Below are 27863 nucleotides of genomic sequence, written 5' to 3' on the forward strand. Positions count from 1 at the left end.
CGTAAAGAAACAGTGAGATATATATATATATTAGGCAATGGCGAACACCTTAGATACAGATGAATTATTGACTCCTAAAAGCCAAAAGACTTTAAAATTCCTATATTGCATAGACCACATGCAGCTTATGTGAATAAAAAACATTATAATAAATTTGTTTTGACATGTTATGGCCATGTAAGTTGTCAGTCTGAGAGACCTAGTTGCCAAGTGGGAAAAGGGTCAAACATACATATAATGATCTCCAGAACTGCAGCAAGTTAGCTTTGAAGGAAAGAGGAGGCAAACCTTATCAAAGCTGACTCCCCTTTTGCATGAAACATTGAAGCTTAATCAACAATCTGATGAATGTGAAGCAGTATGCGTACTACATATGCTTACAAATCTTGCAAGACATTGACTTCCTTTAGAAATGTAGATATGAAGAATACTTTTCCCTATATTTTATCATAATTACTAACCTTTGTTCACTTCAGAATGTGATAATGAGCTTGACCCAATCTTTATTATGTGCTACGGGGATAAGATTAAGGGCCAAATTTAAAATCTTTTCATATTGCTATGGTAATGGCATTCCCTCTAATTAAATTCCCAAGAATGTTGCTTACATTTCTCGTACCAAACGGACCCTTAAAGTTCACCAAAAGAAAAGTTCCAGTACAAAAGAAATAATTGTCCTACGACTAACGAGAATTGAAAAATAAACCTTTGTTCTTCTCTTATGTTTTCCTCCTATAAATTATTGCCATCAGCAGGGTTGCATAGAGATGGAGAAGTTGCTATCTGAAAATCAGTGACCTCTCAAGTCAATTTCCATGCATGATCAGTACATCTGTCAAAGTAATTACTCTAGACTGGGCTTATGGCATGCATGTGTGATTGGCAGAGGCGGATCACTGAATGAACCATTGATTATGTGATTAGCAATCCAATGATTGGCAGCCTCGGTGTAGTGGACACCATCCCAGCTGATATACTTGGAAGGATCTTCACAAGAACCGGCGTAGATTTCAGTACCATTTAGTTGCATTTTGTTGCCGCAATACACATGAATGTCATCTTCATGAAATCCACAGCAAATCTCTGCTGCATCAACAAATCCTACCAAGCAAAAGAAAAGAAACACATAAGCCATTGCTTTTGTTTATTGTCACTTAACAACATAACCTGGATGATATTCTTCATATAATTACCTTGCTGTTTTGCCTTGCCGATGAGTTCATATTTTGCAGCATACATATCCACATATGTTAAGGCAGCATCTGGTAGCTCAGTCCTAAGTTTGATCACTCTAACCTTAAGCTGCCTATTAAACTCTATAGCAAAGTCATTTTGAGATTTGAGACAGCCCTGCTTGTCAAGTTCATTAGGCTTAAGATGATAGTGTAGAGTCACAGGCAAGCAACCGATTGGGCCTGTATTATGTATCCAAAATGTCCTTGCCCCTTGATCATAGAGATTCTGTTGATTAGGGACAATGATTTTGGTTAGAGTTCTAATTTCTTTTTAATCCAGAAAACCTGTATAGAATCAATTCAAACTTACCTGGACTGCCTTAGTTAGCTGCTCAACTATGTCTGGCATTGATGCATGAAATTCTGAGTCATTCTTCAACCTGAAACCAGCAGCCATGTCATTTTGACCAATGTCAATGACATAAAGAGCCTGGGAGAAGTCCTGAGGTCTAGGGAGATGTTTTCTGTAGTAATTTTTCTTGGCTGCAAACGATAAACAAAAAAGATATAATTTCCTGAGTCTAGCGGAATAAACTTTTTGAGAAGGTAACTGATACTAGGTGATTTTTCCAGGATAACCTTGGTTGTAGAGATAGCTGGTTCGAGCCTTGAACTGATTATATTGTATAAACTGGATGTTAAGTGAGAACGGGCTTACTCCATTTAAAGACATGGATTCATTTTGTGGCCTGATGGTTGATCCGCCAATGGCGAAATTAGCACCATGCCGATAGCTTGTTCCAATGGAATCCAGGTATGGACTCAAGTGAGGCAATCCAAGATGCTCAGCTGCATAAAACAAACCCCGAGATATAAGTCATATGAACAAAGTAAAGGGCATAACGTTTTGCTTGTTGTAGAATGCAGAGAGAGCAGATGAACAATGGTTTGTTACCAATGAAATCTATTATCAGACGCCCGTCGCTGCCCCTTCCAGCCGGCCTACCGAAGAAAGTCTCTCCAGAGGGAGGCCCTGCAGGGTAGAATGCAGCTGATCCACCACCAGTATCAGAATTAGAGTCACCAAAGTTATAAACTGATCTAAAGTTGCAGGGTGGGAAGTCCTTCCCCTCCACACTTTGCACACTCAAAACAGCCAGAATCAAAACAACCACACTAGCTTTAACCATCTCCATTTCACCACCAACAAGCCTGACAACGGCTTAGTACTCAGAATGTAGACAAAAAGGCAAATCTCATAAACAATCAAATCAATGGCTTATTGTAAAAGTCATTTGTTGCTATTGTTTTTGAAATCACATGGTGCGAAGAAACAGCATTGTCACATGATGTTATTGCCAAACTCATGCCAGATAAGATAAACCTTGCAAATACTTAGTAGTCCTATTATAATATTCAAACTCTTGAATGCTTTAGCAAGAGATTAGTGTTAGGTGAGATTTTTTTTGGTGGGTAGATAGATGCTTCAATCCCTCAATTAAATAAAACATAAACAAACTTAACCCCCCTTTTTTGACATGAATCTCATTAAATCTCTATGAAGGAATTTAAAATTAATGTGATGATAACTACCCAAAGTAAATATTGACTAAATCTTCAACACCACATTATTTTTTATTTATGGACTTTTAGCGTTACATCATTTGTTAATTTAATGATTATCCATTTGAAATCATAATTTTAAAATATTGGTATAATTTTTAAATAAGTCCCTAAATTATTTCAAAAATTCAAAAAAGTCTTTATTGTTTTATTATGTTCAATCAAGTCTTTATACTTTTATTTGGATCAAATAAATTTTTATGAGTAATGATTGATTAATTATCATTAATCAAAATACCATTTGTTATTTTATATCTACATGACATTGATGATGTTGATGTGGATGGTAAAAAATACCACATGATCATATTATCTTGTCAAATTAGTATGTTATGTTATCATCAATTATAATATGTTAATATACCACATTATTATCCATTATGATATTTTAACATACCATGCTAACATCACATCACATTGAAAGATAAATGACATTTTAATTAAATTAATCATTAATTATAAAAATTTATTTAGTTCAAAATAAAAAAATAAAAATTTTGATTCAATGTAATAAAAATATAAATGTTTATTTAATTTTTTTTCAAATAATTTAAAAACTCGTTTAGATATTATACCAAATATAAAATATAAATTGATTTAGATTAAATTTATTTATCAAGATCACTACGATAAAATCAATCACAATCATGAACTACGCAGGATTCATTAGAATATGATGACAAGTTTATAATTATAAATGATGGGTCCGACATAATCTTATGGTAGAATATTTCCATGATTGTCAGTGAATGTTTAAACAATGAAGAGATGTCTTACACTTGCACGGTTTAACAATGAAAAGAAACTTTATCCTATGTTACACCGTATCAAACACAACACAAGGAAAGGAAACGATATGGGTGCCATGTCCAAATCCAAATGCCGACATTAGTCAAAGAGTCACAAATGTAAGCCGAGACTGCAGCCCAGCCCATTAAGCAATCACCATCGATCTCTTGAATTTCCTCTTCTGTCTCTGTTTCCCTTTGAATCTGTTCTTCCTCTGTATTTTTCCTTGAGGCAATCAGGGACCAGGTGAAGCAGTTGGGGTTTTATTTATTTATTTAATTTACTTTTTTACGTATTGAATTTTTCTTTCTTTTCTTTTTCTTTGATGGGTTCTCTGATAAGGATTTTATTCATCTTTAGTAAACGCAGAACTTGCTTGAATTTGTTTAATCCCAGTAGTTGAGAGACCTTTTGGGTAGAAGATGAGTAACCAATCAACAGGAACCTCTTCAAAATCGAAAGTTGGGTCTTCACAGCCCTCAGAAACTTCATTCAAGCGTAAAAGAGGAGTTTTTCAGAAAGATTGTAAGCTAACTTTCTTCCTTTATGTACTTCCATTTCTATGAGTTTTCCTGCCAGTTTCGTTTTGGTTTTTTTTTTTTTTCAATTCATTTATATATTTACATTGCTTTTACTCTGTTTGTTGTTACAGTGCAGCATATGATGTATGGTTTTGGAGATGATCCCAATGTAAGTACCCTTCACAAACTCTTGAATGGTTAAAGTTGGTTTTTTTGTTTTTGATGAGCTATGATTATTTTAATTTTTGTTTATATTCCTTGCAAGTTGTTTCTTTTATCCACATCTTTCGTGCATTGTGGCTTTAATCCTTTAGATCCTTTCATTGAATGTGATTTCAGCATACGGAGCCTCAGTGGGTTCGAATTACTTCCCATGTTATTGTCTATGAAAATGTAGTTTTTATACTATAAATCATGATAAGTTTGTCGTCTTGAGTTGGCAATTGTTTTGAGAAAGCTGGAAGCCTGGAAGTCTCACAAATTTGCAATTTTGCAATGCCTTAAAAATGTGGATACAATTAAGTTACCTGTTGTTTATTTATCTATAGAGCTACTTAACTAATATAAGGCTGATTCAAATGAGTTGGCGCTGTTGGTTATCATTCGTTTCATAGATCTTTTAAAATATTCAGATGCAATCTAGCAGAAGGATTTCTCTAATTAATTGATTTTGATTGCCATGAGTCATTCTCTATTCCATTTAGCAATGGAAACATATGCCTGCATCAAGCTCCAAACAGTCGTGCATGCTTCATTGGGAGAAAGGTTTATTAGTTCTCACCTTTGCCTGTTTTTGTGTGCTAGAATAACAGAATTTATGCATTGCGCTTGCATAATTTGCTGGAAATATGTTCATAATAATGAGTTCTATTTGTTGCTTTTTCAGCCACTTCCAGAGACTGTTTCGCTTGTGGAGGACATTGTTGTGGAATATGTAACAGATCTGGTAAGTTTCTTTGATTTGGTGATTTCTGTCATCGGTTTAGTAAGATGCCATGGCATTGTAGGTAACATTTCCGTTTCTGCCTCTATTCTGTAGGCACATAAAGCCCAAGATATTGGATCAAAGAGGGGAAAGCTATCAGTTGAGGATTTTCTTTACCTAATTCGCAAGGTACCTTTCATTGTGTTTTTATGCAGCACATTTGCTCCTGTGTTCTGGAACTTGGAATTTCACAATGTATTTTGCCTCTTCTACGGAAATACATTTCCATAAATTGTTTTAACAATTATTTGAGATTATAATCAAAGCGTGGTTTTAATGTTTTATGGTGGAGAGATGGCGTGCAATGTTTGATTGTTTTTTCTTTAATTCTTTGAAGAGTAACCCCTGTAATTGCTTTGATCCCACAGGATTTGCCCAAACTAAATCGTTCTACAGAATTGCTATCCATGCAAGAGGAGCTGAAACAAGCAAGGAAGGCATTCGAGGTTGATGAAGAGAAACTGGGAACAACAGAGTAACCCCCTTCCCCTCTCCCCTCTCCCCTCTCTCTGGCTTTCTCACCTTTGTCATCTCAGTCAAGACTAGTGTATTAAGCAGTCTGAGAAATGCTTATAATAGTATTGTTAGAAGTTAGAACAAAACGAAACTAGCTGTAAATCTCAAGTATTATGAGTGTTCAAGATGCAAATGCTTTCTTTCTGCGATGAAAGTAAAATGTAGTTCCTCTTACTGCCATTCTTGAGTATTTTTCAGTTTTGCTACTTCTTGATTGAGGAGCAGAACAAATGTAAGCAAATCTTCTTATGAAGGGGAGACATATCAAGACCGATCCTAGTCAGTCACATCCTGGGTACTGCAACTATATAATATTGTAAGGGTTTATGTTTGATGCAATGTCAGTCTGTGGAAATTTACATACTATCACTTAATTATAGACTGTCCCTTCATTAATATACCATGATAAAAATTTAAAATTTTTTTAAAATTATGAATATTTAGCTTTAAGGGTTCTCAATTTCTAATTTAATTTATTAAGGGGATGATAATATCTAATTCACTTATAATGTATAAAAACCAAAGATGTGTATCAAATATAATTGGTATAATATTTTAAAAAATCTTTGAACAATTGAAGAAAATTCAAATAAGTTTTTGTTCTTCTATTGCATTCAATTAAGTTTTAGTATTTTTATTTTGGGTTAAGTCGGCTTTTATAATTAATGATTGACTAATTTCTATTAATAAAAATATTACTTGTCATTTTATATTCATGTGATACTGGTGTGGCATTAATATAGTGTTGACATATAAGGTGAAAGTACCACATAATTATGTTATCATGCTTAATCACCATATCACATTATCATTAATTATGACATATCAGCATATCGCGTCAAGTCACATGTAAGCATACCACATCAATATCACGTAGTATAAAATGATAAATGATATTTTTGATTAAAAATAATTAATTAACTATTAATTATAAAAACTTATTTAGTTCAAAATAAAAGTTTAGAAGCTGGATTGAACACAATAAAAGAATATGTGTTTATTTGAATTTACCTAAGTAATTTAAGAATTTTTTAAAGTAGTATACCAATATTAGAGATGTAAACGGGTTGGATGCTCACTATTTTTTAGGTATCCAACCACGAAACAATTTAACTATCAAAATATTAATATTATCCAAAATAAAATCCTAATAGTAAAGCATTATTTGATAATTATCCAAATTTGTTAAATACTTGATTATACAAGGTAAATTTTTTGTATTTGGATACCCATTTAATAACACAAAGTTAAAACCCGAAAAAAAAAATTATCTTAATTCATACGTGCATAATTTACTAACAATTAAAATTAAAACCACAAAAAGTTTTATATCCTTTCGAAACCCCTAGCCTTGGTCCACATATGAAAATTTGTTTCTTGAAAATTTATGAAAACTTTACATTACATGCTTGGAAAAATTTTCTCTACTAGTAGTAAAATTTTACATATTTAAGTTTACACCATAATTCAATTGATATAAATTAATTTTATATTTATCAATTTACAAAAAATAAAAAGGTTAATTGAGGTGACAAAGTGTGTTAAAGCCTTAAAGGTAAGGAGGAAAAGTTCAAATTTCACTAAATTTAAAAATTATGTAACATTATATATAACCAATCAAAACCTATCCAAACTCGTGTGAAGTTTTAAAAGCCCCTAATTCATCATATAAAAATCTTAGCTTAATCCACTCTATGATCGAACATAAAAAATTCAAATCTTATGTTATCAACTTAAATACATGCAGGTATCGTATAACAATAATTCATTTATATTTCTAAATTTAATATTGTAAAATCAAATTTTTTATACGAAAGTAATATATCTTGCCTTCCAAGTGAGGTATGTCTCATTTGCCTAAGTAAAAGAAAGGGAAAAAGGTCTCGAAGTCCTTTGGCATCCATGGTTGAAGCCACGTTTCACAAAATAGAAAATTGAGGGTTAAATTGTAATATTGTAGGATGAAATTGCAACAAAATTGAAATTCAGAGTATCGATGTCAACAAAATAGAAGTTGGGACACCTCCCAATTCTCATGCAACCAACGACCCTCAGACATGACTCTTCCTTCTACGACGGCGTTTCAGTCGAATGAAAAACATAAAAGGGTGTCGTTTCAAGGAATCGACGACAACAACCCAAAATACAGGACGGAAGAAAGAAGAGAACAGCGGCAGCAGCAATGGAGGAGGCAAGTGAAGAAAAGAAAGGAAGCGGTAGAAGCAAAGAAGGGACCGATTTGTTGGGGCCTCCAACCTTTACGGAGCTCCCAAACGGCAGGCTCAAGTGCGTAGAGACAGGCCACGAGATGGTTGTTAAAGACAAGGATTCCTATGCTCAGAGCAAACGTTGTCGTTTAGGCCTCATCGACTTTGCTTTGTCTCACTCTAAGCCTCCTCTCAACCTGTTCAAACAAGACCCTCTTTCCCGGTAAAAGAAAAACCGAAGCTTTCTTCCTTTAATTAGATGAATTGCGTTTAAGCTTTTCTTTATAATAAAATAGAGAACCAATTTTTATTCTTTTTTGCCAAATGTTTGAACTATTTATTTAAGTTATATAAAGAAAAGGGTTATCAAAGATTGAAACTTTTAGCTAAAGGGAGTTATTCTATGAAGACCCAGAATTAAAAAAAGCATAAATTCATGTTTATGGTTAGAAATTGGAAGCATTTTCAATTTTTTTTAAGTAAAAAAACAATGGTTTTGGAAGAGATGAAATCTAACCTCTAGAAAGGTAGATATTTTAAATGGGACTTGGTTGATTGCCAATGCCAGTTTCTGTTTTGAGATTCCAATTTCCAAAAGTTCATAATATAGCCAAAATTGAGCATTCCATTAGGGTGAATTTCTACTATGTTTAGTCTTTCCTTTTTTTTTTCTTTTGATATTCCAAGGGGGAAGGGGAAATGCAGGAGCTGGGGCTAGAACCCCAGCCTTGTAGGAACCATCTAGGCCAAGCTCCGGGTTCACTTTCATGTGTTTCCTGCTAATATGTATTAGGGTGTTGTTATGTGTTTTTGATCATTTGTTTAGTTTCACTTTCACGTGTTTTCTGCGAATATGTTTCTAACTTCCTATTTGTTTGTTTTTCAGTTCAAAGTTGATTTGTAAGCTAACTGGTGATACTGTCAATAAGTCCGAGGAACATATTTGGAAGCATATCAATGGGAAGCGATTTCTCAACAAATTAGGTTAGTGTTGCTCTTGAGTTCAGTGGTTCATACATTAATTAGCATATGTTGTGATAATTCCTGGGGAATTCTTGTGAACAGAGCAAAAGGAAATGGAAAAGGAGTTAGCGAATGAAACCATGGCAGAGGAAGGTCAGCAGAAGCCAAAGCAAGAAAAAAAGAAGAAGAATAAGAAGAAGGAAAAAGCAGTTGAAGAAATTGTCTCGGAAGTTAGGGATTCTGCTGAAAATGAAAGTGATTCTGAAGAACTTGAGTTCTGGATGCCCCCAGTGGGTGATCGTTGGGACTTTGATGATGGAGGAGATCGATGGGGTTCTGGTTCAGAGTTGGAGGAAAGTGATGAAGAAAATGATACAGGTGCGCTCAGCCTCTGTAGTCAGCAGAGATACTTTTTATTTTTAAATAATCTAGGATCAAAATTTGCACTTTATAGTTTATGCTATATTTATGATGTCAATCTTTAGCATGAATGAGAATAGTGGACACTAAGGATGAGAATTTGTAGAATGAATTGTAGAATGAATTTGTTCATCATGTTCAATTTGTCAGCAGCTTGCTTCTCCAGCCACGTTTATAGCTATCAAACCCTAATATTAGACAGACTCTTTTGGTTGTTAATCTCTTTTACAAGAAGTAATATGGTCATTATAAACTATCAGATGATTGATCAGGGAATCTCACATTTAAATTATTGGATTTAATACTTCTTAGAGATGTTAAGAGGGTGTGCTAAGTTACTACTTTTATTAGCTTTCTCTGTAGATTGTTGAAATTGTTCAAACTTGTTCTGCTGCTAAATGTAAGTTTACAACAATTAAAAATTACGTAAGATTCTATTGGGACCATATTTTACAAGCACAATTCATTTCAGTGCAAAACTTGTTGGGTTTAAAAAATTGGTTGCTTTAAGTTGCCAGGAGCTGATTTAGAAATTTTTGTTGAGCTGTCTGATTTCATGTGATTGTGTCTGGTCCTCTTAATTTCATGTATTTCCTTCATCAGAGGTGGCAGTTGAAGATGGTGGAAAGGAGTCAGAAGAGCTTTCTACACGGTATAGTGCATCATTTTTTGTTTATGATCCTTCTATGTTTGTCATCTCTGAGGAGCTTTGCTTTTTCTTCTTCACATTAATGCATAGCTAATCTGTTCTTGCCCCTTGTTGCAGAACGAAGAGAATGTCCATAGAAATTGGACCCGGCAGCTTTGCCTCTAGGAAGAAGAAGAGTCGGAAAAACACAAGCTAACCCTTGCGCCTTCTGAAGCAGAGATTTTTTGGTCTGTAATTCATCAACAATTCTTTCAGTTCTGAATAGAACTTTGTAAGACCTCTGGATCAAATGGTTTTCTTTGTAGTAATTTAACTCGCTTATTTGTTTGTACTTGATTTCTGTCTCTACTTTGTGGATGCTTACCCTCTTCCGGTCTTCCCCATAATGTTCAAGAACTAGGAAGTTTAGAACATTAACGAATTCCGATATCAGAAATATTCAGAGCGATTGAGCAAAAGTTTAAGGGAAAAATCAATCTACTTATGCCTGCAAAGTATCAGAATTTGGGAATAGATTAGAAGTAGCAAGTATCAGAATGACTTGCTGCTATAAGATTTAGAAAGATGATGTTGGTTTCTCGAACGCCTTTAGTAAGAAGCAGAGGTATAGCCTCACTGCAGAATTTCCAAACCATCCATAGATTTAGAGCTTAAGCCTCCATCCTCTTAGGAGTAACAACCGTTAGGCCAATTAACTCATGTCTCCACAACAAGATTGAAATTTTTATATTGTGTAAGGTCCAATATGAAATGGAATGATAATTCATGTGCAATCCCACTTAATACACTAAATTCCATCAAAGGTTTAATTAGTTCAGCGATATGCTGACATCCTACCAAATCTCCTAGTTGCAAAGGAATCGTTATGCCTACCTGTGAAAGGAAACGGTCTGTCGCCATGAAAGCAAGATGGAAAAAACGAGAGCATCAATTAAGCCAAACAAATTCACTAAAAAAAAAGTATACACATTCCTCTGCCTTTTTCCTTCTTGATTCATTGAAAAGATTTGAAAATTAGTTTTGAATTGAAACAAGGAAAAGAAAAGAAACTGTCTGTTTTATGGAATAATCAGTTCTTTGTAAGATGAAAGTTCAAGACTTTGCGAAAGCAGTCCCATCCGACAAACTCCACAGGCCAAAACACGTAGAACCCACATCGAGAAACTGAGTGGCTTGGCAAGAAAAGGCCAGTTCGAGTGGGGTCCGAGTCGACTCAGGGCAAGTCAAGCAGAAGGAGATGGATAGCCGGGGTGACCGGGATCGAATTCCGCTGGCTCAGGTGGTTTCTGAGTTGGCAAAAGGATGGTTTCAAGACGCTGTGAAGGAGGCCAGGGCTGGTGATACCAATATGCAAGTCCTTGTTGGACAGATGTATTGCACTGGCTTTGGTGTTCCTAAAGATGTCCAAAAGGTAACCCTTTCTATTTTTCCACGCAAATTTTAGTTATGGAATCATTTTTTTTCTATGTTTGGTGTTATAGATGCTTGAAAAAGGGCTAATGTGATTCATTTTTGTAGCTTTTCATGTTGGTATGATTCTGTCCTGGTGTTCTTTGTTTTGTTGGGACTCTTGTTTGATTCATTTCCCTTTGTGGTGTGGTTACTTTATAGTCTTATGGATGCTTTGGAAAGGGCTCATTTGATTCGTTTTGGTTTATTTTCATGTTGGAATAATTTATCCTGTTTTCTGTATTTTTCTCGGGATTCTTTAGTTTTATGATGTGTGATTATCATCAGAGTCATTGCATGGTTTGCTCATTTTGCTTTTCATTTAACTGTTGAGAAGAGTGGGGATTTGGATCTTATATCTATTTCTCTTTTTTGGGTATTTCCACTGTCACTTAATGGAATATTCATTGAAATCTGAACTTTACAAGCCCACCATGTTGTTTATATCTCTTGCATTTCTCTCCAAAGAATTGGTGCTTGATGTTTCAGAGCTTATTCCTGTGTTGGTGGATGTTACCACTTACCAGGGAGGCCTCCATCCTTTTTTCAATTTCTAATTTGCTACTAGACTACTCTTCCTTGTTGCCAGTTATTGTTACTTTATTTCTTGGTTGTATCACGTATATATGATACCCTTTGTGAACTTGAGAATCCTGACTGTATTAGTTAAATCCTTTCTTCGGAAATTAGGGTTGTGCTTGAATTGGTAAAGCTTCAAGGAAGCGTTCTTCAGTTTGGAAAGTTAGTGATAAGCATCCAGGTACAGGGACTCTCTCTCTTAGAGTAGGGTCATTAACTGCTTTCAGAATTGATCTTTCTTGGGTTTCCTTCAGGTTATGATGCAAGTGACTCAGACTCTGAAGAATTGAAGCGTGATGCAAAATAAGGTCAAACTGGTATTGCTTTCAAAATTATCCATGAACATGCAAGTCGTTTCCAATCATTGGATAACTAACATTTTGTTAGTGTCTCTCTGTTTATGTTACTTAAAGAAAACAGATATTTTCCTCATTGATGGAATTATCAGACATGATTATGATAGTTATCTTGATTTTGATCCCTGTTATGGATCCTTTAATTACCCCATTTTTGTGCCTCACTCAATTATTTTTAGGTTACTTTTGAGATTTCTGACCACAGGTCTATCTCTTGTATTAGTGCACCTTGCCCTGTGGCCAGCCTTTTGATGTATAAAATTGGCCAGTGATCTTTGGTAATGACTAGTAAAGATCTTTCTGTTGATTGCTGTATCTGGGGAATTCTGTTGAGTGATTGTTTATATGCATCTTGCTTCCGCATTTGGAATTAGTAGTTTTCCCAAATGGCATGTCATTATGGGTGAATTAGTTCCTAAAGTTTATTAAGCACAAAATAGTAGTTCATTGTTGTTCCTGATACATGTCCAGAAGTGGTTTACCTCTTTTCTTTGGTTAACCATGAGAATAATGAATATAATTGCAGATGTTACTGTATTGAAAATATAGATGTCTTGTGTGTGGTTGATTCTGAGCTATTCTGTTCCTCCACCTTCTGCAGTGTGTTCTGGGTCATGTGTCCTCATTTCCAGGATTTCCTTGCCAACAGAGAGATGGTTTTTATTTCTTTCCACTCATTCTTTTTTTACTGCCATTTGTGACCTTTTCTATGTTTTTGTTAGCATTTTTTCTCTTCCAACTCTTGCTGTATTTGTTATTGAGATCATAGGTTGTGACAAGATTTTTCTTTAAAGAATTTTCATGCATGGGCATTTTTTGTTATTTGTTGTGGTATTTTTACAGAAAATCTTTGCAATCTATGTTGACTGGAAACTTACATGGAGCTGTGGTCATATGCATGCTTTGGTTGGCCAACATGAACATGCCTTTCAGTCCGTCACTGATGGTGTGTTATATGCTGCCAAATAGTTGTGTATGCCTCTGAATAACATTGTTTTCACAACTTTATTTCATTCCACTATCTTACATAAACAATGGAAGTATGAAGAGAGCAAAGACAGGAAAAAGGATGTACATATATCAAATGGTAATTGCACATGCAACCACACCCCAAAATAAGAATAATCCATAAATTCTGTTCATCCGTTCCACTCCCCAATATGTTTTGGTTCAATAAGGACAATGTTTATCTCCCTTCTCGTCTGTCCTTCCTCCACTCCCATGGCTTCTCAGGGTTTGATGATGCCCAGAGTCCGATTCGCTTTGCTCGAGCCTCCTTTTCCCACTATTATAACATAACTTATAAAGATCAGAATCAAGAGTTCTCAATTGACGGGTAAGAATGAACAAAAGTTGTTGTTTACTCACAGTTGCAAGTTCAATGCGCTGGTCATAGGCTGCATAATGCCATGCAAGTCCTTTCTTTAACATTATTTCCTATGATAGAGAGATTAGTAGATTAATTAGCTCATACTAGGTCAATCAAATGTATGCTATTAAATCGTCTACCTGCACAAAAATGCCGTTGCAGTACACATCTGCAACGCAGCGACCATAACGATCTTCCCCATAGACAAGCACTCTCAAACACTTGCCATTAACAAGCTTAACCAACTCCTGTTTGGCTTCTTTTCCATATGGCATTGAATTCTCAGGTGCATCGATACCCCTGTTTTCAATAACCATCACTTCATAAGTTTAGGATATAGAAGATTGAACTCCTACAAGTAGATAATGTTACCTTAGTCGAATTCGATACTTTCGAGCAAGAATCTCTTCATTTTGAATATTTATGACCCTGGTTATAGATGACTGTTAGAAACCATTGTCCACAATTGGTAGTACTTAAATACTTTTATGAACAGGATTTGATTAGGGGAAGTTAAATAGCTAACTGGTATCCTAATTCAATAATTTTCTGCCGAAGTTCGTCTGCCCTGGCATAATTTTTCTTAGCACGAGCTTTTGATCTACGGACAGCAGCCAGAAGAACATCTCTAGGTACGCTTGATGACTCCCTAGGATCAGCAGTGTTCACATACACATTTATACCATCCCCATCTGGCACCGTACTTCCATCTACCTGATTAAGTTAGAGAATGTTTCAGTTTCAAATCCACAATATAACTAAAAGACTTTTTATATAAATTTTGTTGATTAGATCATCCTTACTGGTAGTGTATGCATTTCAAACTCCACCCCTTCAGGCAATTTTGTTGGACCTTCAGAAAAAATTTCCACCGGGGTTGAAGGATAAGGAAGACCATAGAATTCCAGTAAACCCTTAATACATTAGAACACAGAGCATCCCTGCAATGCATTAATTCTTTTTCCTTCTATTCTAATAAAAATGGAACAAGAACAAAGTTTTGAGACTGTTGGCATTTTGTACCTCAACATCTGCCTTTTGATGTCTACTCAAGGTCTGAATAATAAGCCTAGCAACCTCTTCAGGCGTTTTGGGTGGAGGCTTTGCTTCTCTCCATGCCTGGAGTAGCTTTCCATACCTTAACGTTAATAATTTAGACAGATCATAAATTCAGAAAGTGGAAATGAACAGGATTATTGTTCATAATCAAATAAGAAATTCAAATTATTCCATCAACGGATACACTCTCTGAGACAGATTATTCATGCTAGTTACCACTTAGCCTGAGCCTTCCTCGATGATACAACATGCTGACTGAGACCTTCAGGAACCTGAAACCAGTTTACAATTTAATGAACTGATGACCAAATTTGACAAACAGATTTCACTGTTTAGCTAACAAAGTTTAGAAAGGAAATGTGGAAAAGACACGAATTAACCCATAACTACTAAATAAAATTACTGTGCGCACACAGAACAAGAAAAGAGGGCTGGATTGCTCCCGGAATGCTCATGAAATCTACCTGGGAGGTGATTTCAAAGTTGAAGAGATCATGGGCAAGAGCTGAAACCCCAGAAGCAGTTGTGGTATAAGGGGGTCCTAGAGAATCAGAATCTCCTGCGGTGGTGGGTTTGCAACATTTTCCGTATAGGAACCTAAGAGCATTTCCCATGTTGGTATCTTCTCAAATTCTCAACCTGAACTTTTGCACTAGCAGAGCTTTTGGGGACCGAGGAGACGAGAATGCTCGGAGAAAAGCACAGGAAGACTTCCCGTAGACTTATGTACTCTTTTATAGTCAAAGCATCCAATGAATTAAATGCAAATTCCTGATGGTACTGCTCACCTTTGCTCTTGACAATATTTTATTAGTATTCTTGTTCCTTGTCACCCTTAGGACCAATGATTCTTTTCTATTTTGGCACATAGGAGAGATAGAAGTAGGTGATAGAAGTAGGTAGAGATAGAGTAATTTAATTGACTGTGACAAGATTTTTGTTTAAAGAAATTTCATTCAAGGACATTTTCTTGTATTTGTTTTGGTATTTTATGGATTGCAGCAGAGTATAAAATGAATTCCTTTTCGTTTTTCTTAAAATGACCCTCAATGATTTGATTTCTGAGAAAATTTTTGCAATCTATGTTGACTGGAAAATTTACATGAAGCTCTGTTCCTGGACTCCTACCACATTATGACTGGCTGGCAAAAATATGCTGATTTGATTTATGAGGAAATCAAATCAGTCTGTTGACTGGAAAATTTACATGAAGCTCTGTTCCTGGACTCCTACCACATAAGACTGGCTAACAAAAATATGCCAGTGAATCGTACCCTGTTCCAATAGACATACAAACACAATGGACCATCCCATAATCTTTACACTACAACTAAATTGAAAATTGACAGACATTGCATGCACCCGAAGCCAGTAGCAAGCAGAAACAAAACCTGCAGGGCAGCCTGTTTCCTTTTCTTGCTTCGCCTTGCGCACATTCTCTACTTGTAGACAATCTGCAATTACCCACATTATAACAGCCACTTCCACAAAATATGACCCTGTCTCCTGCCAACCCTATCTCTTCCAACCAACTTACCCACCAATCCTTGCCATCCAGCATTCCAATGGTTAACCTATCATCCATGTTTCATCCAAATCTGGTTCGTTCCATCATAACAATATTCCATTTCATCTCCGCCATCACCCTATTCCATCCAAGAGCATCCACCTACTGAAAACACATAGCCAAAGTGAAGAGTTTGAATACTCTCTGGGAATGGTTTTATTGATTAGTATTCTGTGTTTATATACAAGTTACAACATCAATATAAAAGGAAAAACTATCTGTACAATGAAGTGTATTGTCTAAATAAAGGTAATGTCCTATAACTAGGCCTACGCTTAAGGAAATCAGATCACTAAGTATAGGCCTACGATTAAGGAAATATATCTCCTTGGCCATGGCATCACGCCAATGCTACATTTTGACTACCTGACAAAATGATTTCGACTCATCAGTGGTAGAGATGGTCGCTAAAAACATGCTGTGAGCTCTAGAAAATTTGGAGAAAGAGATATTGTGAGATACGGAATGTACTGTCGAGTTGGCTGAAGGAGGTGAAGAGTGCCAATCAGGAACAATGGGGGGCAAGGTATAATCATATACGGATAGCTGTTTCGATACTTGTCGCTGGCATTTGGTAGGAATAATAGTGTGCTTTTTTGTATGTGACGAAGAAATATTATTTTGCTGTATTACCATCCTTGGCTCAATCAGAAGGGAGGTAAGTGAATCGTCAATTTGGTTGACGTTGTTTCCAAAGGTGTTGACTCTTGGGGTTGCGTCGGTGATTTGTCTTCATATTTGGCTACCCTAACTTCTTGGACTTGTTCCAAATGAGTAGGCATCGGTGAATTATCTATTGGCTTTTGTTGTATGGTACTTCCAAGACTTGAGTATCCATGCGATTCATCAAATGGACTGGAAGAAGTGATTTGCGCATGCTAATTTGCATTCTTAGTAGTTGAGTCAGTTAACTTTCGTACTTGTTTTGTCAAATGGAAATATTTCTTCCCAAAATTGCACATCTCGCGATATATATATCTTTTTGCTTTCAAGATCATATACGCAATATCTTTTCTGTCTTGAAAGATAGCTAACAAAGATTCTCAATTTACTCCTAGAGGCAAACTTATCATGAGACTTGTTATTGACACATTCATAACAGAGGCACCCAAAGAATGTAAGATGGTCATATGAAGAGATTTGCCAAGCAATTTCTCGTATGGGGTCTAATTCTTTATGACTAAGAGTGGCATACAGTTGATCAGATGCACTGCAGTGAGTACACATTCACCCCAAAAGGTGATGGGAAGGTTGGCTTGAAATCAAAGTGCTTGTGCCACCTCTAAGAGATGACGATGCTTGCGTTCCACCGCATCATTTTGTTGAGATGTGTTTGTGTAGCTGGTTTATCTTTCTATGTTGTACTCAAAATAGTAATCCACCAAATCTTCATGTTTAAATTTCAAGCCATTATCTGTTTGCAATATCTTAATCTTTGCATTGAATTGTGTTTTAACCCATTGAAAAAAATAAAGCAAGAGATTTCTAGTTTTTGATTTATGCGTCATAAGAAAAATCCATGTTGTTTGGCTATAGTCATCAACAATAGTGAGGAAATAATGTGTTCTCGAAAAAGATGCAGTGCGATAGGAACCTTAAATATTACAATGAATTAAATCGAAAGCATGCAAACTTTTATTCTTGTGAAGAGGGAAAGGCAATCTAGTTTGTTTCACCTTACAACAAGCATCACAAAGAAAATTGTCCTTTTTAGTATAGGTGATAGATAAATTCAGAACTACTCGAAGACGATCCAAAGGAATGTGCTGTAATCGACGTTGCCACAGAATTACATTATCTTTGCCTTTAGCCAAAAGAGCCTTGCTTGCCCTCATTGGCTCCAAGAAGTATAATCCATTCTGCACTCTACCCATTCTAATCGGCTTCCTCGAGGGTACGTCTTGTATCACAAAAAAATCAAATCCAAAGATGAGAAGACAGTTCAAGTCATGAATTATTTTGCTCACAAATAACAAATTAAAACAAAAAGTCAAGCACACCCAGAACTTTATCCATAGTTAAATTATGCCTAAGATTCACTTGACCCACGGCATGCACTTAGCACAGTATCACCATTTGGGATTTGGACAGGTGAGATATTAGAATTTTCAACCATGTTGAACAAACTGTCAATTTGACGAGTGATATAATCTGTGACCCTAGTGTCAATTATTCACAAGTTGTCCTTTTTACTAGCAGAATTAACAGAAAAGTTTACATTGAAGGCATTTGAGGGCATGTTAACTGCTGGTCCAATATTAGAATTGGACTCAGTTGACTGTCAGCCCGAAAGGTCCATTAGCTGCTGATATTGGGCCTGTGTAAGCCTAGGCACCGATGAACAAGACACATGACTAGTGTCTGCTTCTCCCCCAACTGCAAATTCACTAGTTTGCTTCCCTACCACATTGTCGGAGTTCTTGCCCGATCACGCACTTGTTCTCCCTTGGGTTTCGGTTTTCGCTGCCAATCTGGTGGGTACCTAACTATCTCGTAGCTGGAATCACGAGGTATGGCCGGCTTTATCACAGTGAGTGCAACAGGAACAGTATCTTTTTTTTCCACGTTGCTCACACTGGTCATTGTGCCAATCACTTACCTTTTGTTCACTGCCACACTTAATGCCGCCGATTGCCTAGTTTCTCATCATCAGGCAACTCTTTCGGGCACCATAGATCACGATACAGCCACCACCAGTTGCTTTTCTTCTTGTGCTGCAATCACGTAAGCCCGTCCAACTGACGACAAGGGTTCCAAGCTAAGAATTTGTGAGTACACAGTTCTGTAGCTTTCATCCAATCCCATCAGAAAGTCAAATACCTTTTTTTCTCGCTCATCTCCTACATTTGTCTCGAGACACCACAAGTGCATTTTCCATAGATGCAAATTGATAAAGGTTGAAAGGTTTGTGCTTCATTCCATAAAGTTGTCAATTTTTCATAATAAATAGAGATTGAAACCTTCTCTTATTGTAAGATTGTAATTGCTTGCTTAAGTTTGTAGGCCCTAAGGGTAATGCCCTGAGTAAACTGTTCCTTGAGATTTGCCCATATGTCACTTGCATTTTCTGTATATACTGCTTCTCCCTTCAATTCTTTCGAAAAAGTATTAATTAGCTAAGATAATATTATTGCATTACACTGTACCCAGTTTTGAAATTCTGAAAAATTGATTTTCTACTTAGAAATTATTACATCCATGAACTCTTGAATTGGAGAGCATTCAAACAATTACGTCTCCAAATGAAGTAGTTATCTTCAGTTTCACTTAGAGAGGCTGTGTAGCAAGTTGTCCCCAGTTTCACTTAGGTATGAATACAGCAAACAGTACCTTGATTGATCAGATCTAGTGCTCCCTTCCCTTGGGGAGTTAGTTTTTTTTATTTTTTTTAAAAATATAATAATAATTTTTTAAATTAATAAAAAAAATATTTTAGTTTTTTCATAATCTTGTTTGCACTTTTAAGATAAAATATCTATTTCTAACATTAACGAACTTTCGTATAATTTCGATCAATATTTAAAAAGTAAAAATATTCTACCCCTTTTTATATGATAATTTTTAATCTTATTGGCATGCGTCATCTTACTAGTAGTATATGCATCTCAAATAGAACAGGTAATATTGTTCCGAGATCATGAAGACCCTGTGAACATTAGAATACAAAAGATTGTAGCAATGCATTAATACTTTTTTCTTCCATTCTAGTAAAAATAAAAGAAGCACAAAGTCTTGAGTACTTCAACAATATGAATAACAAGCCTAGCAAGCTCTTCAGTTGCGGTTTTGCTTCTCAATTGTAATAGCTTTCTATACCTTATTGTTGAAAATTTAGACAGACCAATGGTCTAAATCAACCGGATTATTGTTGGTAATCAAATATGAAAATTCAGTCAATTATTATGGAGTTTTAACTTGGACAGATTATCCACGATCTGCTACTTAGCATTGAGCTTGAGTCATTCATGATCTTGAAGCACCTGAAACCAGTTTACAATTTAATAAACTGATTAGGAAATCAAATAATCAAATTTTACGTAATCTATAACAATTAAAAAGATTAATGCAAGCAAACAGAATCAATCAGAACAAGAGATTTGGATTGCTCCAAGAATACTCATGAAATCTACCTGCGATCATTTCAAAGTTGAAGAGATCAGCTAAAACCAGAGGCGGACCGACATAGAGTGTAGTGGTGTCAGATGACACCATTGAAGTGCCAAAAATCTCGACTAATTATACTACTTATGCTAGAGGTTTATGTATTGGCAGAATTGGGCTGATTTGAAACAAACTAGCTAGACGAAGTCAGTAGCTTAAGTTTCTTCTAAGGTGGTAGCATCGATCTAGCTGATAGGCTTAAGCTTGGAAGCAAATTCATTAATCTGATCTAGCAGATAGGCTAAGGCTTAGAAGCGAAATCATCAATCTGTGCCAAAGTAGCGATCCCCGAATTCTCCCATCCCTGGAATCACTCCGAAGTTCCTATCTAGTGATGAATCAATCTCTGATGTCACAATTTTTAGCTTTGGGAATTTCCTACAGACTGTATGAATTCCTTCAGGTGCCTGCAACTATCAAAGTATCAGAATTTGGGAATAGATGAGAAGTAGCAAGTATCAGAATGACTTACTGCTATAAGGTTTAGAAAGATGATGTTGGTTTCTCGAACGCCTTTACTAAGAAGCAGAGATATAGCCTTCACCGCAGAGTTTCCTAACCATGCATAGATTTGAGAAAAGTCATAGAATTTGATGAGCAATGGTAAGTTTATGTTCTCAAACCTGAAGCCAGAACAGGGTCTAGCAATAAAACATGGCGGCTCGAGATGTCTGCGGGAAGCTTCTCATAAATTAACTGCAGCAATGTAATAGCTAAATTGAGAAAATTGTGCGGCGCATGTGCCTGTATGAGAGGAAGAAAGACTCGTTGAACACAGTGTTTTTCAACCCACCTGCCGCCCATTATTTCCGTCTCCATGGATGAGAATTTTGCCAATTTTGATTCCCTTACAGCAGGCTCTCAGTGCATTCTCCATGCTTTCTCCACTGGTATCAGGAAACTAGAGTTATTATCATTCATCAACAACTTCTGTAAAGGTACAAATAACAACAGCAAGAACAACTGGTAAATGACCTACTACAGATCCAAGCAGACCAATATATGGTGAGGATTTGCTCAGTATGCAGCTGACGTGCTCAACTGGTAAGAGCACGGTTTGGAAGTATTGTGAACAACCATGTTTGAAATTTAAAAAAAAAAAAAAAAACAAACAAAACCATATCAACAACTTGATTGTCGCCCACCTTCTGATTACAGAGACGCCACATAACCTTTTACAGAACACAACTCCAGGATACACAGAACCTGCAAAGCAATCAAAGAAGAGAACTAAGCTGAACTACGTAATCTAGAGGATGAGAGAGACCTGGTATGCAGGGTGCACGGTTATAAGTGTCAAGCATATGGCATGAAACTAAAAGAAAATAGCATGAATGTGAGTCCTGTCAGAGAGACAGACAGAACTATAAATGCTGAAGAAATAAACATTAATGTGTGACCTCTTATCTGAAAAAACATGAGAAGACATGATACTAGCAGTTACCTGTGGGTGTAATGATCTGTTTCTCTGTGAAAGGAAGGTGCCCTAGACCATGCTCCACAACCTGAAACATGGATTTCAGACCAAATGATTCCACATCATGCTGATAACTTTGACAAACAATATTCCTGTAATTCATGCCAGGTTCTTTACCAAGCGAATCAATCGATCTGCATAGAAGACAAAGTCATGCTTTGTCGTTTTGACATCACGGACAAGGGTGTGCATTCCCCGAATCTGAACTCAATACCAAAATGTTATCCAAGCCATCATAGACCTTAGAAGAATAGAGAACTGAAAGAAGTAAACGGGCCATGCTACCTGAAATGTCGAAAATATAACAAAAATATTTGGATATATCTTGCACAGATCATGCTGGCCGAGCTTGGTCCGGATATGCTGTACTATCAAATCAATTGCAACATCATTATCTCCTCCCCTGGGGATGATAACATCTGCAAACTTTTTCGATGGGAGAATGAATTCTTCAAAACTTGGCTTTACGAATCTAGAATACTGCAAAGTTACAGAAGATTGGTAAGAAATTCCTAAACAACTAATTGCATGTCAATGTAGCAATCAATGAGATTAACCAGTACAGGAACTACTGCTAGAAACAGGGGAACAATCAAAAATGACAAAGACTAACTTGATCAAGCACATTCTGAATATTCCTCCCTCTTTCAACTGTATCCCGTTGAATTCTTCTTGAAAGCCGCACATCAGAATCTGCTCTGGCAAAACTTAGCTATGAATTACTAAATGAATACTGTATGTAATGTGTGTCATCAATTTTAATGGCATTCATAAACCTACAAAATTAATAGGAAAATTTTCTAAACCTGTATCAACAAAGATCTTCATGTTCATAAGATTGCGAACTTTAGAATCATGCAGAACGAGAATTCCTTCTAAAATGATAACATCCGAGGGATTAACCTACATTAAATCAAAACCAAACAACCATAATACTTCAAATTTGTCAAATTAAGAGTATTCTGCGTAGATACATCTAATAAACATTTCTCTACGTATTGTAAATTGGTTTTAAGTTGATACTCGTCCTCAAACTAACATAGTATCAGAGCAATCAATCTTCCAGAAATACATTAAAAAGTTGGTAAATTTCTTAAATTATACCAGACGCGACGGTTCAATGCTTCGATGGCCCTTGAAATCATAGCTAGGAATGCGAACTGGTTGTCCCTTCTGTAGTTTCTCCATACAGGATACCAAAAGCTCAGTATTGAAAGCATCTGCAAAAGAAAACCAATTAAAATACATAAAAAAATTAATTTATAAAAAATAAAACAATTAAATTGGAGAATTTTGCTTTAGAGGCTTTACCGGGATGATCAAAATTGTATTCATGAGCTTTCTTTAATTGTTCTTCGTTGAGTGAGCGATAAAACGAATCCTTCGAAATTTGAAAAAAAAACACCAAATTTATTAATAAAAATAAAATTATAAAGAGAGAGAGAAATTAAAAGATTTACTTGATTAACGAGAACAACGCGTTGATCGTGAAGTTGTGAGATGATCATGTTGCAAACTGTCGTCTTGCCTGACGCAGTTCCTCCTGCAACTCCTGGATAAATTTCTTTTTTCAATTTCTCAAGAAAAATTCAAGAAATAATAATAAAATTTAGAAAAAAAGGAAAATCGAAAAGAGATGGAACCTATGACGAATGGTTGCTTGTGACAGAGACGAGGAGAATCAGAGCCATTGGATTGGACTGAAAGGTGATCTTTGATTCCGTTACTTATCACACCGATCGTTTCAGAATCCATTATCAATAAAAAACAAATGAAAAATTAAATATTGAATTATATGAAAATGAAAAAAAAATTGATTTTTGAAGCTTTCTCTGTAATTTTCTGGTTCCTCTTTTGTGCCGTTCGTGAGAAAGAAGAGAGCGAATTACGCGGGAGAAGCCTTACGTGGCGTTTTTGTTTAGTTTGATTGCCCCTTCCAACTTTAGACTAAACATAAAAAGTTTTGCCTAAAATAGAAAGGCAAATCAATCTATTTTAAAATAACGATGCTGGATTTAATTAATAATTAATTACCCAAATGAATGCTGGATTGAAAATTATATAATTTAGGTCAAAAAATTGTTAGATCAATACCACTTAGACTACAAGGTTTCAAAAATACTTGCTAAGGGATTCAGATAAGTCTTTATTCACAAAAGAAGCGAACCTTGGGTTTCTGGTGAATCAATGGAGCCCTTAAACAAGATATATTTCTAACAGGTTTTGGAAGAAAAAAACTGTTTACAAATACATCTGAAATCAAGAACATTACACAAAAGTGATATTGGTTTTAGGAATTTAACAATTACATCCCATTTAGTGCAAAAAATCCCCTTCAAATGTACCTAAGCTTTGCTCTTCTGTTCTTTAGGGATTGTGGCTCTGTATGCAGCAACCAGCAGGCAGTATATCTATATAGTTGCACGTTATACAAGATGACAATTCCTCTTGAGCTTCGGTCCTGTTATCCCTCCCGAAGGATAATAAAAATCTTCATCTCCAATGGCAATTAAACTTCCGCTTCCATCAGTGGCTATGACTTTCCAGAGTGCAACTAAAATTTTTGAAAGCAAAAGAGCGAGAACAAAGCCGATTTAGACAATAACCAAAGCTTCAGTTCAATATGATGTCTATCCTATAAAAGTATCATTAAAAATCAGTATATATTACTTGCAAGACAATCAGAAAATGCAGAGATTTAACTATGTAGACTAATACAAATCAAGGAAAGATATTAGGTTAAGTAAATACCTGACAGAAAAAAAAAAAAGTACATTCACATTGTCATAAACCCATCACTCCACAACTTCTTTCTGGCAATTAACACCCTTTCTTCACCAGCAGAGAGAGCATCAGTTCTTGGTTCAACTTCTGATAACCAGCCATCCCACCGCAAGGCAGTGATAAATTTCTGGATATGATTTATCATTGAGTGTTTATCTCTTATAATAACAAATCCATCTGGTCGAAGTATTCTATCCATTTCAATCAGGAGGTCCTCTGCACTACAACCACGCTCCTCGATCTCAGAAAACACTGCCCAGGCATGAAGAAGATCGTATGTTCGTGGGTATGTGGAAAAAGCTTCACACCTACAAAAACAAAGGTGTAAAAGATGAATACACATATCCGAGTAATGATATATGATATAAAGAGCCAAAAATCAGACATGCAATTTTTTCCATAACTAAAGGAAAGGAGGAAAATGGAGTCAAGGATGTATATATATTTAAAATAAATGCATACCAATCATGAACAGTTCCTATCAAGCCTCGGTCATAAATAATTTTCAATCTCGCAGACATTTTGACAGGAGCAACATTCATTACCCAGACATCTTTATCTTTAAGGGCAGCAGCAAAACCCCCAAGGTTTGAGTTCATATCCATGACATTTCTGAAGGAATTCTTCTGTATAACAGATCTCATCTGCTTCCAATACTCAATCACTCTAAAATGCCATATTTTCTGGATCATAAGAATTTGTCAGTCACCAAAAGGCTAAGGCTATATACAGGAAAGTAATAGTCAAATCAAGATGAAGAAAGCTGGATATAACTACACCACTTGAAATTCTTATGTGATCTCAGAAACTTACAGTGTCTTCATGGAATTCCTCAGGACTAACACCAATTTCTTCAAGGCGAGGTGGTGCTGTAGTAAGCCTCTGTGGCCAAGGAAGTAGTCCACTCCATCTTTCTTTATGCATCTCTGCATTATCATGCAAGAATTGAATTAACACTTGGGAAGAGTCCTGATCCTAGTTTCAAATTTTACAGACAGTAGATCACTATCATCATGTTGTTGGGGGAAAATTTCTCAATAACACAACATGGGATAATTTATGCAGGCAAACAACATGAAATTTCTAACAACCGGTTAAATAGATTGTAGAACAAGAAAGCAACCCACAACTTTCAATCCCATCTATATCCACATGGTAGTTCTACTTACTTGCTGAGTATGGAGTGATGCATGCCTTCATAGACACATTCCAACTTGCATCTGGGTCATCGCCAGAACTGCACAAAGGAGGCCGAGTCCCAGGATCTCTCTTCAAGTAACAACTATTGCTCAGAGGCTTCGCCCATATAACAGTTTGGCCTCTCTTCACAGCAACTTTCCAGCACATTCTTTTCAAAAGGTTGTACATTGCATTCCAGATCTTTCTGTTTTCTGGATCTTGTTCATAGGCTTCAGGAGAAGAATATGCAAAGTACCCTCCTGGTCTCAGTAATCTGTCAAGTTCCAACAGGAGAATCCCATCTCTCTGAAGCCAGTCAATTCGGCATCGTGAACAATGAGCTAGCTCAAATGATCTACTTGGATAAGGAAGCCTTTTTGTTCCCAACACACCAAGGGTTGATGGGATACCCCTCTCTAGTGCAAATTGTATTTGATTCTCATGTACATCATTAGGTGCAAGGGACATAGCTATAATATCAAGGGGTAGGAGATAGGCTCCAAAACTTGCAACTCCACATCCCACATCAAGAACATTTCTAATACTTCCACCATTGTGCAGTTTATCCCCAGGAAATTTTAGCATCTACAGAAAATAAAATGATTCCACATCAGCTCCAAAAAGATCACATCTCTTTTATGAAGGAAAAGTTGCAATTATTGGCCTGGTCGAGGAGAAATAGTTCATTTTCCCAAAAACAAAACGATCAGATTCTACCAAATGCATAACATTATTTCCGTTCTTGCCTATTGGCAAACAACCAAAGGATCATTCACCCTATTACTAAGATATACCTGAGCAAGACCAGTGATGTACTTATCAGCACCATCATGAAAATGGGTTCCACCACCAGGAAATTTTATTTTCTCCCCATCAACAACCATCCAGTGCTGGTCAGATTTCTCCTCTGCAAGATGCGTATGGGGTATATTTGCTTTCCACACTTCATCTCTACTTGCAGGCCATCTTATAGGGATCTGAAATTCTAAAAGCAATTTCATTGGTATCAAAAGTAACTGAAACTGTAAAAACTCTTAGCTTAAGCAAAAAGAACAATTACCAACCTTGTAACCTCTTGGTGGGGGGATTAAGCAATTGTAACGACGCTCAGGTGGTGGACAATGCCGTTCATAGTGTTCCATTACTGTCAAATTAGGCTTTAATTTCAACTGGTATATAAGGTTCCTATCTAAGCAGGGTATCAACTCTGAATATTTTATGTCACATATCTGTAAACTCATAAAACACCATCATTTAGCTAAATTAGTAAACAAAATCCAGAAGAAACTTAATTTCATTTGACAATCAAAAATTAAAAAATTATATATAAACACAAAATCAACAAAACCCACGTTAAAAACAAAAGAAAATAGCAGTCTTTAGTGAAATATAGAGCTGAAAAGCAAACATATAGAAAAAATTCCCAAAATGGAAAATTCAACTAACATAAATGCTGTACTTACAGGGATGCTTTTAGGAACTTCCGGGTAGTGCCCTTGCTCGTCAAGCAAATCATCCAAATCCCGGTTCCTTGAAAACCCGCCAAAAACCGGGTCCGATCCATCCAACCGAGAACCAGTATTATTGGATCTCCTCGACCCTGGAGCAAATGAAGATCCATAGTACAAACAAAGTAACCCGAGAACCCCGATTAACCCAATTAAAAGATAAGTTAATAGCTTTGTAGTGTGAATTTGCTCGTTCTTTTGCTTCATTTTAGGACCCGGAAATCCCAAATTCTCCCGACTCACTTTAAACCCTTTTTTTTTTTTCCCTTTTTTTAGGGTTAAAATGAGAGTGAGCTTACAAGAAGCTCTCCCCAGATTTAGCTGGGCTGATTTTCGCGGGATTGAGTTGAAGAGAGGGTGAAAAAGGACAGGATCCGGTTATTTTTCTTTCGGTTCTTGCGAATGATCAGCTGCGGTTGAGTTGATTCGTTGAAAAATTTTAAACCAATAATATGTTTACATGTGGCATCCAGTGGATAGGTCAGGCTTTGACGTTTGAGTGGTATCGGACTGAGGAGGGGCAGGAA

The 27863-nt window shown here is 36.1% G+C and overlaps 6 protein-coding genes and 1 pseudogene across 10 annotated transcripts; 3 read left to right on the forward strand and 4 right to left on the reverse strand.

Moving 5' to 3' along the window:
• Positions 1–539: 539 nt before the first annotated feature.
• Positions 540–2510, reverse strand: LOC18600860 (GDSL esterase/lipase At5g14450-like). Its single transcript, XM_007031568.3, has 5 exons — positions 2131–2510; positions 1815–2024; positions 1546–1718; positions 1194–1461; positions 540–1101 (listed from the first exon to the last, which is right to left on the reverse strand). Exons 1-5 carry the CDS (start codon positions 2369–2371, stop codon positions 845–847), a joined length of 1149 nt encoding a protein of 382 aa, XP_007031630.2. The 5' UTR covers positions 2372–2510; the 3' UTR covers positions 540–844.
• Positions 2511–3642: 1132 nt separating this feature from the next.
• Positions 3643–5789, forward strand: TAF13 (TBP-associated factor 13). Of its 3 annotated transcripts, none has more exons than XM_018118789.2 (6): positions 3643–3833; positions 3957–4112; positions 4240–4277; positions 4995–5054; positions 5148–5222; positions 5462–5789. In XM_018118789.2, the coding sequence occupies exons 2-6, from the start codon at positions 4010–4012 to the stop codon at positions 5570–5572; spliced, it is 387 nt and encodes a 128-aa protein (XP_017974278.1). In that variant the 5' UTR covers positions 3643–3833; positions 3957–4009; the 3' UTR covers positions 5573–5789. The 3 variants fall into 3 exon arrangements, with proteins under 3 accessions (XP_017974278.1, XP_017974277.1, XP_007031631.2); XM_018118788.2 differs by having other exon boundaries at positions 3644–3841; positions 3948–4112; XM_007031569.3 differs by having other exon boundaries at positions 3646–3833; positions 3948–4112.
• A 1917-nt stretch (positions 5790–7706) lies between these two features.
• On the forward strand, positions 7707–10179 carry LOC18600862 (Surfeit locus protein 2 (SURF2)). The gene is made up of 5 exons (XM_007031571.3): positions 7707–8039; positions 8703–8800; positions 8882–9157; positions 9803–9851; positions 9966–10179. The coding sequence occupies exons 1-5, from the start codon at positions 7792–7794 to the stop codon at positions 10042–10044; spliced, it is 750 nt and encodes a 249-aa protein (XP_007031633.2). The 5' UTR covers positions 7707–7791; the 3' UTR covers positions 10045–10179.
• Positions 10180–10908: 729 nt separating this feature from the next.
• On the forward strand, positions 10909–13037 carry LOC18600863 (uncharacterized; annotated as a pseudogene). The gene is made up of 4 exons (XR_016025822.1): positions 10909–11259; positions 11988–12057; positions 12131–12193; positions 12834–13037. The product of XR_016025822.1 is annotated as an uncharacterized LOC18600863 (transcript).
• A 164-nt stretch (positions 13038–13201) lies between these two features.
• Positions 13202–15395, reverse strand: LOC18600864 (staphylococcal-like nuclease CAN2). Its single transcript, XM_007031574.3, has 9 exons — positions 15125–15395; positions 14877–14932; positions 14625–14739; positions 14405–14515; positions 14128–14315; positions 13974–14030; positions 13742–13901; positions 13601–13669; positions 13202–13517 (listed from the first exon to the last, which is right to left on the reverse strand). The coding sequence occupies exons 1-9, from the start codon at positions 15272–15274 to the stop codon at positions 13419–13421; spliced, it is 1005 nt and encodes a 334-aa protein (XP_007031636.2). The 5' UTR covers positions 15275–15395; the 3' UTR covers positions 13202–13418.
• Positions 15396–19992: 4597 nt separating this feature from the next.
• LOC18600866 (uridine kinase-like protein 5) lies at positions 19993–23621 on the reverse strand. The gene is made up of 15 exons (XM_007031576.3): positions 23509–23621; positions 23326–23417; positions 23177–23246; positions 22970–23085; positions 22672–22768; positions 22479–22558; positions 22151–22345; positions 21983–22066; positions 21833–21893; positions 21534–21594; positions 21182–21275; positions 21012–21084; positions 20861–20943; positions 20358–20795; positions 19993–20207 (listed from the first exon to the last, which is right to left on the reverse strand). Exons 1-14 carry the CDS (start codon positions 23618–23620, stop codon positions 20652–20654), a joined length of 1362 nt encoding a protein of 453 aa, XP_007031638.2. The 5' UTR covers position 23621; the 3' UTR covers positions 19993–20207; positions 20358–20651.
• Positions 23622–23984: 363 nt separating this feature from the next.
• LOC18600867 (S-adenosyl-L-methionine-dependent methyltransferases superfamily protein) lies at positions 23985–27706 on the reverse strand. 2 transcript variants are annotated; one of them, XM_018120191.2, is made up of 8 exons: positions 27292–27706; positions 26893–27057; positions 26623–26805; positions 25819–26413; positions 25463–25575; positions 25112–25332; positions 24617–24957; positions 23985–24500 (listed from the first exon to the last, which is right to left on the reverse strand). In XM_018120191.2, exons 1-7 carry the CDS (start codon positions 27541–27543, stop codon positions 24642–24644), a joined length of 1845 nt encoding a protein of 614 aa, XP_017975680.1. In that variant the 5' UTR covers positions 27544–27706; the 3' UTR covers positions 23985–24500; positions 24617–24641. The 2 variants fall into 2 exon arrangements, with proteins under 2 accessions (XP_017975680.1, XP_017975679.1); XM_018120190.2 differs by having other exon boundaries at positions 23985–24419; positions 27292–27705.
• Positions 27707–27863: the final 157 nt, after the last annotated feature.

This window comes from Theobroma cacao, chromosome 4 (assembly GCF_053813885.1).
Source record: "Theobroma cacao isolate CCN51 chromosome 4, ASM5381388v1, whole genome shotgun sequence".
NCBI lineage: Eukaryota > Viridiplantae > Streptophyta > Magnoliopsida > Malvales > Malvaceae > Theobroma > Theobroma cacao.